Source organism: Leopardus geoffroyi, chromosome B4 (assembly GCF_018350155.1).
Source record: "Leopardus geoffroyi isolate Oge1 chromosome B4, O.geoffroyi_Oge1_pat1.0, whole genome shotgun sequence".
NCBI lineage: Eukaryota > Metazoa > Chordata > Mammalia > Carnivora > Felidae > Leopardus > Leopardus geoffroyi.
Window position 1 is genome coordinate 34,381,888 of NC_059341.1, and position 16,189 is coordinate 34,398,076.

At 38.8% G+C, this 16,189-nt stretch overlaps 1 protein-coding gene and 1 pseudogene across 10 annotated transcripts in view; one reads left to right on the forward strand and one right to left on the reverse strand.

Annotated features, from left to right (window-relative positions):
* The window catches only part of BCL2L13 (BCL2 like 13), a 93,166-nt gene that overhangs the window by 57,320 nt on the left and 19,657 nt on the right, over window positions 1–16,189 (reverse strand). For 5 of the 10 annotated variants that reach the window (XM_045465281.1, XM_045465282.1, XM_045465283.1 and 2 more), the window contains exon 3: window positions 880–969. The exons of the other annotated variants lie outside the window; for them this stretch is intronic. In XM_045465281.1, the coding sequence (XP_045321237.1) occupies window positions 880–969 (90 nt within the window). The remainder of the gene's footprint in view (window positions 1–879; window positions 970–16,189) is intronic. 10 annotated transcript variants of the gene reach the window in all.
* Window positions 5,735–6,319, forward strand: LOC123591269 (annotated as a pseudogene).

Genomic DNA, 16,189 nt, shown 5'->3' on the forward strand with positions numbered 1-16,189 from the left:
TCTCATGGTTCGTGAGTTCGAGCCCCGCATTGGGCTCTGTGCTGACAGCTCAAACCTGGAGCCTGCTTCAGATTCTGTGTCTCCCTCTCTCTCTGCCCCTCCCCAGATCACACTGGCTCTGTCAAAAATAAATTTAAAAACTTAAAAAAAGGGGCGCCTGGGTGGCGCAGTCGGTTAAGCGTCCGACTTCAGCCAGGTCACGATCTCGCGGTCCGTGAGTTTGAGCCCCGCGTCGGGCTCTGGGCTGATGGCTCAGAGCCTGGAGCCTGTTTCCGATTCTGTGTCTCCCTCCCTCGTTCATGCTCTGTCTCTCTCTGTCCCAAAAATAAATAAACGTTGAAAAAAAAAAATTTTTTTTTAAAAATTAAAAAAAAAAAAAAAAAAAAAAACCTTAAAAAAAAACTTAAGAAAAAAAAAGAGTCAAATGCTCTACCAAGCCAGCCAGGTAACCAGAATAACTATTTTTAAAGTTTATGGTATAATATTAAGTACAAGATATGTGGCTACAAAATTATATGCATATTACTATTACAACTATCTATAGCATACATACATGCAAACATAGAAGCAACTTACTTACATTTTCCCCTTTAATGTTGTTATTAACTATAAAAATACCAAATACAAATCAAACTACATTAAATGACTGTTTACTCTATTAGTTAACAACAGAAAAGGCTGTCAGGTATGGTTTGGAAACATTTATAAACCTATCCTCCAGGAAAGAAAAAGGATACCTTCTAGTTTCACCCTTATAATTCTATTCCAATGCAATTCTGTACTGTTTAGAATGTTCTACTGTAAAATATCAAACCAACAGTAAACCAACCACACCAAACTGAGTCTACTAATTAACTAGGAAAATAAGAATAAACAGACCTTCAGAAATTTCCTTGTCCAGGGATTCTAGCTCTTCTTCAATTTCAGTTTTAATTTTTAATAAAACTTCTTGATCCAGAGATTGTGAAGCTACGAGAGAGAGAGAGAGAGAGAGAGAGAGAGAGAGAAAGAGAGAGAGAGAGAGAGAGAGAGAAGCCATTAGAATATGGGTAGTATTTTAACTATTTAACTTAGAAAATACAAATCAAAAGTCATTATCAAGGCTACTGGTCTAGAAGATATTTAAATTTAAAGATGAGGAAATTGAGGCTTGGGTAGGTTAGACCACCCATGATGGAGGAGCTGTTAATTGAACTCAGGTCAGTATGAGTATAAAATCATTAATCTGGGCTGTGTCCTCCTCATCTTCTGGTTGGGAAGCTAGGAAGGAAATATCTCAGAAACCTTTTTGACATAATAATACAAAAGGAAACCCAAAAAGTTGTCTACATAAGTGATAAATGCCTTCTAACATTGATATTCGTGGTCCTTTATCTTCACATCTTCATGCAAACTACAGCCCAAAAGAAGGCCCATTATCCTCCAAAGAGGATACAACCTCCAACTTAACTATGAATATACCAAAAGTACTGCCTACAAGGTATTATCATGCAGTAAAAGGAAAAGAAGGTCTTGGTCTGTGACACAGAATGGAGACAAAGGGGAAGAGCTCTGAAGGAGAAAATTACACCAGATGCTTTACAATTTACTAATTTCTCCTGACTTGGGTATTTGGAGCAGAGCCTTATCATTTTGTCTAAAGCACTGAATCCAAATATGACACCCCACACCTCCCATTCAGAATATATTATAGATATATTTCCAGGACATTTTCAATTGTTTCTATCACTATTTTCTACCATTGACAAGTTTTAGAAAGATGGATTTGCCATTTATTACCTGCACTGATAACACAGCCTGCTTGGGATTCTTTCTCTCCCTCTCTCTTTCCCTCCCCAGCTCTCTTTCTCTCTCTCTCTCTCTCTCTCTCAAAATAAATAAACATTTAAAAAAAAAATTTATTCCTGCTCCTACTCAGTATGAACTCAACTGCCAATTTCTTCACTAACAAAAAGGACATAACATGCTACATTTCTACCTAACCCAGACTGCCCTCCTTCTTCCGGATTACTCAAATTCTGTCAAGGACCAATTTAAGCCTCTGTACTTCTCTACAACATCTTGCTCAATGATTACTACTGCATCGCTGACATTTGCACATTTATATAGTTTCGTCTGTGCCACATAGTTTAACACTTAAGTACATATTTTCTTATACTGTTCAATGAGTTTATAGTTTATTATCATTCTGACCACATTACAAACTATTTGAGATACTCCCTTAGTCATAGATTTGTCAAGCAAGGACTAAAAAGTACTCAAATAAGGGGCACCTGGGTGGCTCAGTTGGTTCAGCGTCCGACTCTTGATCCCGGCTCAGGTCATGAGCTCACAGTTCATGGGATCAAGACCTAAGTTGGGCTCTGCACTGACACAGTCAGTGCTTGGGCTTCTCTCTCTGCCCCTCCCCTGCTTATGTGGGCTCTCTAAATATAAATAAGCTTTGTTTTTTTTTAATTTCTTTTTAATGTTTATTTTTGAGAAAGAGAGCATGAGCAGGGGGAAGGGCAGAGAGAGAGAGATAGACAGACAGAATCTGAAGCAGGCTCTGTGCTGACAGCTCAGAGCCTGATGTGGGGCTTGAACCCAGAGACTGCAAGATCATGACCTGAGCCGAAATCAGATGCCCAACTGACTGAGCCACCCAGGCACCCCTAAATAAAACTTTTTTTAAAAATGCTGTGTGCAAAATGTCTGGTGCTCAGCAAGCTCTCAACATTTAATAAAAGTTATAATAGGGGCACCTGGGTGGCTCATGTGTATAAATGACAACATTGTTGGCAAGAGAAGACGCTTACGAAAAAATAAAACAAAGTGCCACATAGGTGGCTCAGTTGGTTAAGCGTCCAACCCCTGATTTCGGCTCAGGTCATAGTCTCACGGTTCATGAGATCAGGCCCCACATAGGGCTCTGTGCTGACAGTTTGGAGCCTGCTTGGGATTCTCTCTCTCCCTCTCTCTCTCTGCCCCTCCCCTGATCTTGCTCTCTGCCTCAAAATAAATAATCTTTATTAAAAAAAAAAAAAAAAAAGGAAAAACAAAATTAAACAAAAATTAAAGTTATTTTTAAATTACAGAAATTTAGGGGTGACTGGGTGGCTCAGTTGGCTAAGTGTCCGACTCTTGCTTTCAGCTCAGGTCATGATCTCACAGTTGTGAGATCGAGCCCCGCATGGGGATTCTCTCCTTCTCCCTCTTTCTGCCCCTCCCCTGCTCTTTCAAAATAAATAAGTAAAAACTTATAAACAAATCAGTAAATTACAGGAATTTAAAAAGTTATCAGTATATTTTAAGGCTAGCTCAAATGACAAAAGAGAAATGAAATAAGAAGTCGTTTTGGGTTGCCTGGGTAGCTCAGTCAGTTAAGCAACCAACTTCGGCTCAAGTCATGATCTCACAGTTTGTGGGTTCAAGGCTCCCCCTCCCCCTTCACTAGGCTCTGTGCTGACAGCTCAGAGCCTAGAGCTTGCTTTGGATTCTGTGTCCCCCTCCCCCCCACCCCTCCCCGACTCACACTGTATCTCTCTCAAAAATAAATAAACATTAAAAACATGTTTTGAAAGTCATTTTATGTAAGACAGTAAGAGTACAGAGCCATTTATTTATGGTGATAGAATTATGATAAGACAACATTATGAAAGAGGAATGGAAAGAATAAGACCTTGGGGTGCCTAGGTAGCTGTCAGTTGAGCGTCTGACTCTTGATTTCAGCTCAAGTCATGATCTCACAGTTCATGGGCTTGAGCCCTACAATGCGCTCCTCACTGATAGCTTGGAGCCAGCTTGGGATTCTCTCTCCCTTTCTCTGCCCCTCCCCTACTTGTGCACATGCTCACTTGCTCTCTCTCTCAAAATAAGTAAATAAACTTAAAAAAAAAATAAGACCTCAACTATTATCTCCATGTTTATGAAGAGGTTTAGTCAATGCCTGAATTATTTAATTTTAGATTTGAAAGGATCTGTAAAATAAAGGCCATCTAATCCATCTTCCTCATTATATAAATATGGGACTTAGAGAAATTGAAAAGATTCACCCTAAAATAAATCATATAAAAACAACATTAGCAAGTAGATCTTTTGGGGGTATCTGGCTAGCTCAGTCCATGGAGCATGTGACTCTTGATCTCAGGGTTGTGAGTTCAAGCCCCACAATGGGTGCAGAGATTACTTAAAAATAAAAATCTTTAAGAACGTACATCTGACAAGTAAAATTATTACTGAATTCTAAAACATGATAATTTTTTATATACAGTGAAAAATAAGGAATACATGAATGTTTTATCTGCCATCTGCTTCCTTTTGGAAAATCTACGTACCTAAAACATACACACACCCACATACCCAATCACACCACCACCAATACTACCACCATGCCACAAAGTAAAAGACAATAATGTCTTGGTTACCATATGCCTCACCTGCCAGATTAAAGAAAAGCAGCTGATTAAAGGAGTGTCTATTCTCATGAGACTAATGTGATGCTGATTACACACGACAAGTTGTCATACTTGATAATAAGTCATGTGGAAAACCTAAACCAGAAAAAGTCTACTGCCATCAGGACACAAAAGGCTATTTATTTAGCTAACCAATGACACAGACAGATTCAGTGATTTTCATTTAATCAACCCCCCCCAACCCAGACTTTCAAAAGCATAGAGCTATGCAGTAGCAGCAATGCAGTATAAATCCTCCACTACAAACTCAGAGAAAAATATTTCAAAGATAAACAGACTTTAGCACACCAAATCCCACCCACTTCAGTGTCAAACGAAGAGTCAAGTGAGTCAGCAATCATCATATTCCAGCCCTGAAATACACTCAGGACTTTCAAAATGAGTATCAGGTCAACAAGTTTAGAAGAGTTGTATGGGCAGAGCAAAATACTTTCTAAATCTGTGGGCCCCCAAACTGGACACACATTAAAATTACTGAGTGAATATATTAAAAATACAGATTCTCAGGGCACCTGGGTGGCTCAGTCGGTTGGGCCTCTGACTTCGGCTCAGGTCATGATCTCACGGCTCGTGGGTTTGAGCCCCATGTCAGGCTCTGTGCTGACCACTTGCTCAGCCTGGAGGCTGCTTCAGATTCTGTATCTCCTTCTTTCTCTGCCCCTCCCTTGCTCACACTCTGTTTCACTCTGTCTCTCAAAAATAAATAAATGTAAAAAAAAAAAAGATTCTTAAGCCCCATCATGGAACATCTGGTGGGTCCAGGGTAAAGGCTCATGATTTTCTTTTTAAAGACTTTTTTGGGGGTGTGGGGCAGCATCTGGGTGGCTCCATTGGTTAAGCATCTGACTTCAGTTCAGGTCATGATTTCACGGTTCATGAGTCTGAGCCCCACATTGGGCTCTGTGCTGACAGTGCAGAGCCTGCTTGGGATTCTCATTCATTCTCTCTCTCTCTCTCTCTGTCTCTCTCTCTCTCCCCCACCCTCCACTCACACACTCTATCTCAAAATAAATTTTTAAAAAGCTTACAAAAAAAGATTTAAAATAAAGATTTTTTTTTCTTTCTTTTTTTTTGGTTTATTTCTTTGAGAGAGAGAGTGCTTGCATGCTGGGGGCAGGGCAGAGAAAGAGACTCCCAAGCAGGCTCCATGCTGTCAGTGCAGAGCCCAATGCAGAGCTTGATTCCACAAACAGTGAGATCATGACCTGAGCCGAAATCAAGAGTTGGATGCTTAACTAAGCCAGCTATGCACTCAAGATCTTTTTTTTTTTTTAAAGTAATCTCCACATCCAATGTGGGGCTGGAACTTACAACCCCGAGATCAAGAGTCGCATGCTCTACCAACTGAGCCAGCCAGGCATGCCATGATCTTTTCTTCAAAAGCATTCAGGCAATTAGTCTTGACAAATACTGCTCTTAAAAACTCATATAATCAAATTAAAAACATCTGCTAAGTATATTGAGAATATGGTTCAATTCTTTACTCAATAGCAAAAACAAATACCCCAAATGATACCATACTAGACAGATTTTTAGAAGCACAAAATAAACTTTTGCCTCGTTGCATCTGAGAGAGCAAGATGGGTCACCAGCAGCTCTACTGGAGCCATCCAAGGAAATTTGGCTAAGGTTCTTATTCTTGCCACATCTGCTCAAACCCATGTGGTCTGATCCAGAAATATGGCCTCAATTATATGCCCCAGTGCTTCCATCAGTATGAAAGGATATAGGCTTCATTAAGTTGGATTAAGTGAACTTCCTTCAATGGGTCATCCAAGAGACCTACCTTAACTGTAGATATCCAAGATACCTACCTTCATGCTGACTCATTGTATACAAAATGAAAATACTTCAATTATGAATGTTTAAAAAAAATAAAAGTACAAAATAGCCAATCACAATGGTAGTTTTCAGGCTCTAGTGTTTCCATACCCCCAGGTATCCTGCACACTGGGAAACAGATTTGAGACAGGACAGATTTGAAAGAGAAGAATGCAGGGAAACTTCACCATGCACCCACTCAAAGTCTGGTTTCAGGATCAAATATCTGTTCCTGATAGAAAAGCGGAGAAAAGAATAAAAGAGTACACATCTCCCAAAATAATGAACTGTGAGTCAAAATTTGGGATGGGATTATGAAAATCTGTCTTAAAAAAGTTGATTTGAGATGGCAACAGTCTCCAAATTGATCCACAGATTCAATGCAATCCCTATCAAAATTCCAACTGCAGGGTCCCGGCAGGTTCAGTCAGTACAGCACGTGACTCAACCTTGAAGGTTGTAAGTTTGAGCCCCACTCTGGGTATAGAGATTGTTTAAAAATAAAATCTTAAAAACAAATTTCCAACTTCCCTTTTTCCAGAAATGGACAAGACAATCCTAAAATTCATAGAGAATTGCAACAGACACAAAATAGTCCAAGCAATTTTGAAAAAGAATGAAGTTGGAGGACTCAAACTTCACAATTTCAAAACTTACTATAAATAAAGCTACAGTAATCAAGATAGTGTGGTTATGGAATAAGGACAAATAGAGCAATGGAACCTAATTAAGGGTCCAGAAATAAATACATATATTTAAGGTCAACTGATTTTTGAGAAGGGTACGAAGACCATTCAACAGAAGAAGAACCTTTTCAACAAATAGTGCTGGGAAAACTAGATTTTCCCATGCAAAATAATGAATCTGTACCCCTACTTCACAGCAAATACAAAAATTAATTCAAAATGGATCAAAGATCTAAATTGTTTTGAAGATTTTAATCTTTTTTAAAGTAATCTCTACACACCACGTAGGACTCAAACCCATAACCCCAAGATCAAGAGTCACACCCTCCACCAACCAAGCCAGCCAGGCACCCATCAAAGATCTAAATTTAAAAGCTAAAACTATCAGGTGCCTGGATGGGTCAGTCATTTGAGCATTCGACTTTAGCTCAGGTCATGATCTCACAGTTTGTGGGTTTGAGCCCTGCAATGGGCTCTTCACTGACAGCCAGAGACTGTTTCCCTCTCTCTCTGCCCCTCCCTGGCAATCTCTCTCTCTCAAAAATAAATAAACATTAAAAAAACAAACAAACAGGGGCGCCTGGGTGGCGCAGTCGGTTAAGCGTCCGACTTCAGCCAGGTCATGATCTCGCGGTCCGTGAGTTCGAGCCCCGCGTCAGGCTCTGGGCTGATGGCTCAGAGCCTGGAGCCTGCTTCCGATTCTGTGTCTCCCTCTCTCTCTGCCCCTCCCCCGTTCATGCTCTGTCTCTCTCTGTCCCAAAAATAAATAAACGTTGAAAAAAAAATTAAAAACAAACAAACAAACAAACAAACAAACAAACAAAAAAACCTTCAGGGACTCCTGGATGGCTCAATCGGTTAAGCATAGTACTTCATCTCAGGTCATGATCTTGACTCCACAACCCTGAGATCATGACCTGAGTTGAAGTCCAACACTTAGCCAACTAAGACACCCAGGTGCCCCAAAACTATAGAACTCTTAAAAGAAAACGTAGGTGAAAATGTGCACAGCCCTGGATTATGGAATGATTCCTTAGACACTAAAAACATATCAAACACAGATAAACTGGTCTTCATAAAAATTACACACTTTTGTATATCAAAGTATAATACCATGGCACCTAGGTCGGTCAGTTGGTTGAGTGTCCAACTCTTGATTTCAACTCAGGTCATGATCTCAGGATTATGAGGTCAGGCTCCACACTCAGCATGGAACCTGCTTGGGATTCTCTCTCTACCTCTCTCTCTCTGCCCCTCCCCCATTCGTGGACACACATACTCTCTTAAAAATAAACATTACAAAAAAGTACACTATCAATACAAACCACAGAATGGAAGAAAATATCTGGAAATCATATATCTGATAAGGGTCTGGTATCTAAAATATATATAGAATCCTTACAACTCAATAACACAGAGACAAATAACCCAATCAAAAAATGGGCAAAGGATATTAACAGACATTTCTCTGAAGATATACAAATGACCAATAAACACATGAAAAGATGTTCAACATCATTAGCAATTAGGGAAATGCGAATTAAAGTCATAGGGAGGGACACCTGGGTGGCCCAGTTGGTTAAGCATTTGACTCTTGATGTCAGCTCAGGTCAAGATCTCACAGTTCATGAGTTTGAGCCCCACATTGGGCTCTGTGCTGACAGTGCAGAGCCTGTTTGGGATTCTCTCTCTCTCCCTCTGCTTCTCTCTCTCTCTCTCTCTCTCTCAAGATAAATAAACTTAAAAAAAAAAAAAAAAAAACTTAAAAAAAAATGAGGGAAAATAAAACCTTAGTGAGATACCACTGCATACCCACCAGGGTAGCTATAATCAAAAATAGCAATGATAGGGCACCTGCGTGGATTAGTCCATTAAGCATCCAACTCTTGATTTTGCTTAGGTCATGATCCAGGATTATGGGATTGAACCGTACATCAAGCTCTGTGCTAAGCATGGAGCCTGCTTGAGATTCTCTCTCTCTCTGTGTCTCTCTCTGTCTCCCACCTTCTGTCCCTCTCCCCCACGCACTCTGTCTCTCTCAAATAAATTAAAATAAAAATTTTTAAATAGCAATAATAGCAAGTTTGGCAAAGATGTAGAATTTAGAAAGGGGAACCTCCATTCATTGCTGGTGGAAATGCAAAATGATACAACTACTGTGGAAGACAGCTTGGTAGTTTGTTACAAAACTAAGTATACTCTTACCATATGATCTAGCAATCATGCTTCTTGGTATTTACCCAAATGAGGTGAAAACTTACATCTACACAAAATTTGCATATGAATGTTTAAAATAGTTTTATTCGTAACTGTCAAAACTTGGAAGCAATGAAAATGTTCTTCAACAGGTGAATGGAGAAATAAACTATGGTACATCCATACAATGGAATATTATTCAGCAATAAAAGAAATGAGCTACCACAATGAGACACCACACTTCACACCCATTAGGATGGCTATTATAAAAAACAAAACAAAAACAACAAAAAACAAAAACAAACCCAGAAAACAAGTATTGGTGAGGATGTGGAGAAATTGGAACCCCTGTGTATTACTGATGGGAATATAAAATGAAACAGCTACTGTGGAAAAAAGTAAGGCAGTTCCTCAGAAAATTAAACAGAATTACCATGTGATCCAGCAAATCTATACCTGAGCATATACCAAAAAATACCTGAAAGCAGAGACTCAAACAGATATTTGTAACACCAATGTTGATAGCATTATTCACAATAGCCAAAAGGAAGAAATAACCCAAATGTCCATCAACAGATGAATGCATAAGCAAAATATGCTACATGCATACATTAGAATATTATTCAGCTTTAAAAAAAGGAATCGAGCGCGCCTGGGTAGTAGAGCATCCGACCCTTGATTTCAGGTCACATCATGATCCCAGGGTCATGGGGTTGAGCCCCATGTCTGACTCCGAGGTGAGCATGGAGCCCACTTAAGATTCCCTCTCTCTTTCCCTCTGCCCCACTCCCCTGCTTGTGCACTCTCTCTCTCTAAAAAATAAAAATTAAAGAAAAATTTTACAGTTTAAAAAGTTTTTCTAAAAAAAAAAAAAAAAAAAAAAGGAATGAGGGGTGCCAGCTGGCTCAGTCAGTAAAGCATACAATTCTTGATCTCAGGGTCATGAGTTCAAGCCCCGGGTTGAGCACAGAGATTACTTAAAAATAAAAGGAAGGAAATTCTGACACATGTGACAGCATGGATGAACCCTGAAGACATTATGCTAAGTGAAATAAATCAGACACAGAAGGATAAATGTTTGATTGCACTCAAATGAGATGCCTAGAATAGTTAAATTCATAGAGACATGCAGTAGAATAGTGGTTGCCTGGGGCTGAAAGGAAGAGGGGAAAATGGGAAGTTACTGTTTGAATGGTTGGATGAATAACAAACCAGTATCACAACTACATATGTTTGATAGTCACATAACTAATTAAGATACAGGAACTTACTCTCCTTTCTAACCTAAGAAAGAAATGTCTTATTAATAAATCCATGCTAATTACTTCAGCATCAAAGTTCTCTATATTAATAATCACAAAATTGTGTATAACAGAAATTATTATTTGACATCAAATACACAAGTCAGCAGGACTTCTACCAGTCAGAATACATAATTCAGAACAAGTTGACTATATTCAGCACAAACTAACACTGAAAGAGTTGGCTAGTTCTGGAAAAGTGTAGAGTTAACTATTTATGGAAAAGTCTATAACCAGCACATGAGTCAGGAAAAAATGAAAAACGTTCAATGTAACAGAAATCTTGGGTCATGAATTGGGTCACTTCCCTTAGCCTCTCCTTCTCACCCTTAACTGCTTTATGAACTTGAAACCAACCCTACTCTACCCACATTATACCAATGGATGCTACAGCAGACCCTATGTATAATAGCATGTCATGAGAGTAAACCATACATCACATTTTAGATAACAAATAGGATAGCAAAGCAGCAAAGACAGCAACAAGAACTTAATTTTTTCCTCTAAAAAGTTAGCCTGCATATTTTTAAATTTAAGTATAAATACTCTGTACTCAGGCTTACAAGAAAATAATATAATGATAACAACCAAGTTTCAAAAACAAAATGAAACAAAAACAGTAAAGCAGGTAAACTCCTCAAATCCTACAGTGCTCAGTTGGAAAAAATTCTATGCTTAAGCATGAAAAAGAACTGACCAATACAGGCATATGTAATCATTAGAGTTCTTACAAATTTAGTCAACCACAGGAGGTGAAAAATCCTGGGTTTTGTTGAGCATAGAGTCTGTTACAATTGAAAAATAGGGGCGCTTATGTGGCTCAGTCAGTTGAGCGTCCGACTCTTGATTTCGGTTCAGATCATGATCCCAGGGTCATGGGATAGAGCCCTGTGTCAATCCAATGCTCAGTGTGGAACCTGCTTAAGAATCTCTCTCTCTCTTTCCCACCATCCCTTTCCCCCACTTGCACACACTCTCTAAAATTAAAAAAAAAAAATTTTTTTTTAAAGTAAATAAAATTTTTTTAAATGGGAAATAACATAAACAAGTGGAATTTGAATAGGTGGGGAAGTGTGTATGTATTAGGATCCCAGTTGGTCCAGGACCTTCCCAATTTTCAATCCTGGGCAAACTGGACACTTGATTAACCTAATATGTATATTTGGGAAACATGTTAATTAGGACAGGCTAGTCTGTGCTATGTAATAAATGAAGCCAGAAATTTCAGCAACTTAACTCAAAAGTCCACTCTCTCCCTCCCATGTTACATATCTAACTTAGGGAACTGGAAGACATGCTCCATGTAGTCACTTAGCAACCCTTATTGCTGGTGGCTCTGCCCTACTATAACAATGCCATTTGGAACATATGATCTCTCCTACATCCACACACCCCCACAAAGCAAGGGAGAAAGGCATATTGGTTCTTAAATGCTACAGCCTAGAAGTGACACAAATCATACTACTCAAATTCCTTTGGCTAGGACTAGTCCATATGGCTCTGCCTAAATGCAATTTTTCCCTGGGTCTAGCAAGGAGATAAGAATAAGATACGGGTGAACATTAGTAATCACTATCACAGGAATCTACCATTCCAGAGCAGCTCAGTTTGAGTGAAAAAATCCAGACAGGAATAAGCATAGTTTGTTTATTTATTTTTGAAAGAGAGAGAAAGAGATAGAGAGGGAGAGAGAGAATGAGCGGGGGGGAGGGACAGAAAGAGAGGGAGACACAGAATCCGAAGCAGGCTCCAGGTTCTGAGATGTCAGTACAGAGCCTGACATGGGGCTCAAACCCACGAACCCTGAAGTCATGACCTGAGCCAAAGTCAGACATTTAACCAACTGAGCCACCCAGGTGTCCCAAGCATGGTTTGTTTAAAATACCACACAGGGGCACCTGGCTAGGTCAGTCAGTTCAGCACGAGACTCTTGATTTCAAGGTTGTGAGTTCAAGCCACACGTTGGACGTAGAGATTATTTCCAAATAAAATCTTTAAAATAAATAAGTAAGTAAGTAAGTAAGTAAGTAAGTAAGGCACCTGGGTGGCTCAGTTGGTTAGCCTCTGACTCTTGATTTCAGTTGAGGTCATGATCCCGGGCTTGTGGGATCGAGCCCCACATCAGGCTCCGTGATGAGCATGGAGCCTGCTTAGGATTTTCTCTCTCTCTCTCTCTCTCTCTCTCTCTCTCTCTCTGTCTCTCCTTTTGTCCCTCTCCCACACTCGCACACTCTCTCTCTCTCTAATAAAATTAAATAAATAAATAAGACAGTAAGAGACATAAGATGTAATAGGTGATGACCAAATCATAGAAACCAATGAAAGTTTTATAAAGTAGCCTTAAGGGAAAGGGAGCAACTCTGGGTTCCCAATGTAAGGGGCAATGTGAGGAAGTTCAATATGGGCTTGTAGCATGCAAAGTGAATAATGGAGAAGACATAACATGAAGGAGAAAAATCAGGATATATTTGCAATAACTTGAGGCAGGACCTGTAGGATAATGGGAGAATCAGCACAAAATTGGGACAGTTAGTAACAGCTGACAAAGAAAGAGGGCAGGAGAGGTGCCTGGCTGACTCAGTCAGTAGAGCATGTGACTCTTAATCTCAGGGTGGTGAGTTCAAGCCCCGTGCTGGGTGTAGAGCTTACTAAAAAAGAAAGGAAGGAAAGAAGGAAAGGAAGGAGGAAGGGAGAGGGCAGGAGGCAGAGAAAAAAGCTAAAGGATGACTCCTATGTTTCAAGCCTGGGTAGCAGGTGGTATTGTGAACAAATTATTGTAAAAACAGGGGTTGGCTTAGAAGGGAAAATAAAAACCTGAGTTCTAGACCTGAGTGTCTAATATTACACTAGTCACTAGCCACATGCAACTTTTTAAGTTTAAATAAAAATTAAATAAAATTAAAAATTCAGTTCCTTAGTCACACTAGTCATACTTCAAGCATTCAACTATCTCATATGACTTGTGACTACAATATTGGACAGGGCACATACACAACATGCTCATAATTGCCCAAAGTTCTATTAATTAGTATTTTTCTAGACCTATCCGGCTATCACTAATCAGAAGAAGGTTTTAGAAAAGTAAATGAAACTAGAAACTGAAAAAGACAAGTTTTAAGGAATTTGTGGGCTAACTGAAGGACTGTCATTCACCCATTCCAAAGAAGGCTGATGAACACCTTACATGTCCCACAGCAGGAGACTACAGATATTTAATTACTGACATGGATAGATGTTCAAATATGTTGTTAATTTTTAAAATGTTATCAAATGGCACAGGTATTACCTCATTTTTATAAACCATAAATTCAAATTTACATGTTCCTATATAAGTAGAGAAAAAAATGTTATTTTAATTACTGGATTATAGGATTTTTTTTTCTTACTGCCTTTTATTCTTTTACTTTTCCAAATACTTTCACATATATTAAAAACATTTTAATAAAAAAAGAAATACAATTAAAGATTGGAAGTGACAAGGAGACAGACTTGGACTTAACACTAACATCATTTAGTTTTGTGCATAAATGGAATGCACTCCTCAACAGTAATGAGTAAAATAAGGTTCCCTGCACTGATAACAAGTGTCAGCAAACTATAACCCATGGGCCAAATCTGGCCCACTGCATATTTTTCTACAGGCCATTTTTAAATGGTTGAAAAAAATAAAAAGATTACTATTTCGTGACATAAAAATTAAAGTGCCTACAAGTAAAATTTAACTGGAATACAGCCAGTTGTTTCATGCTACAACAGTGGCAATGAATGGTTGCACCAAAGCCTGTGTGTGGCGCTCTCGCAGCTTCACACTGTTGCTCAGCACACTACATACTGCAGTGACAGTTATAACTACACAGCATGTCAATCACCATGCATACTGCCATACCACAACTTTTATTTTACCTATGCATACCCATCATGTCAAAACAAAACAAACAGAAAAGTGGGCTTTGAATATCCTACTTACTCTTTTTTTTTTTTTTTTTAATTTTTTTTTTCAACGTTTATTTATTTTTGGGACAGAGAGAGACAGAGCATGAACGGGGGAGGGTCAGAGAGAGAGGGAGACACAGAATTGGAAACAGGCTCCAGGCTCTGAGCCATCAGCCCAGAGCCCGACACGGGGCTCGAACTCACGGACTGCGAGATCGTGACCTGGCTGAAGTCGGACGCTCAACCGACTGCGCCACCCAGGCGCCCCAACCCTACTTACACTTAAGGCACAATGGAATATACATTACCTTGTTATCAAATTAGGCGGCAAAGTATTGTGCTTATTATGCAGTGGCATTATAGCTGTGCTAGAAGCACACCACATACACTGATATTACCAGACTATAAAGCACTCATCAAAAAAATAAAATAAAATAAAATAAAATAGCACCATCAGAGTATTCCCAACTAACAGGAAAGCAAGTCAGGAATATTAGAAAATTTTAAATGGAAAATTTTTAATTTAAAATGGAGGGGCACCTGGGTGGCTCAATTAGTTGAGCTGGCATCTCTCAATTTCGGCTCAGGTCATGATCTCACGGTTGTAGGATTGAGTCCTGCGTCAGGCTCCCTGCTCGGCATGGAATCCACTTGAGATTCATTCTCATTCTCATTCTCATTCTCTCTCTCTCTCTCTCTCTCTCTCCCCCTCTACCCCTTCCCTACTCTCTTTCTCAAAAAAAAAAAAAAAAAAAAGAAAAGAATTTAAAATGGAACTTTTCATTGTACAATTTCTTCATAAAAATAATAAATGAAATAAAACATGAAAAATGAAATTTTCATAAAATTCCTATTTTTATGAATTCAATAAAATTAAAATTAAAATTTTTATGAATTTAATAAAAATGAAAATGAGGCTGCACCCAAAGTAAGTTTCTAAGTGGCTCAGTGGTTAATCCAACAAGGAAAGCCATTTCCAGATGTTGAGTTAATTAAGCTGTATTCTGAAGCAGCTGAAGAAGTATGTCAGAAAGACAAAAGTTCAAGATTAGCCTTTTGGAGAGAATAGTTGCTCAAGGAGTTGGGGACAATAGGAACAACATCAACAATCAATTGAAATACAAGGCAAACAATTTTGAGTGGTTTTCTTTGGCTCTTGATGCACTGACAGTTGTCTGAAACTGCTCAGCTGTTGTTTATTCAAGGAGTCAATGACGAGTTTGAAGTGACTAAAGAACTGGCATAGCCTACACAAAATAATTATGGGTGAGAATATTTTCAAAGAAATTGAGAAAACACTAATTCACTACAATGCAAAGTGGAATCTGCTAAGATATGTTACTGATAATGGCAAAATATGTGTGGAGCAGGAAAAGTCTTATTAGTTTGACAAAATTAGTTTGACAGATTATGAAAATGTAAAGTATTTAAAACCTATGGTTTTTCACAGTAATGTTCATCAGTAGGTACTCTGGAAAATATCAGAATCTATCTCATGTTAATGAACCGGGAGTTTCAACAGTGAACTTCATTTGCTGTTGTGGACTTAATTATTGTCAGTTTCATGAATTTTTGTCAGAAATAGAAGCTGAATGTCCTGACCTACCCTACCACACAGCAGTTCAATGCTAAGCAGTGGAAGTGTTTCACTGCAATTTTTTGAGCTCAAGAATGAGACTGAAATTTTTCTGAACAAGAAGAGCCACGCCCAACCACTATTATCAAATAACAAATAGCTATAGAAATTACCTTTCACTGCAGACGTAAAAATGTTTCTTAATAACTGAATCTAAAA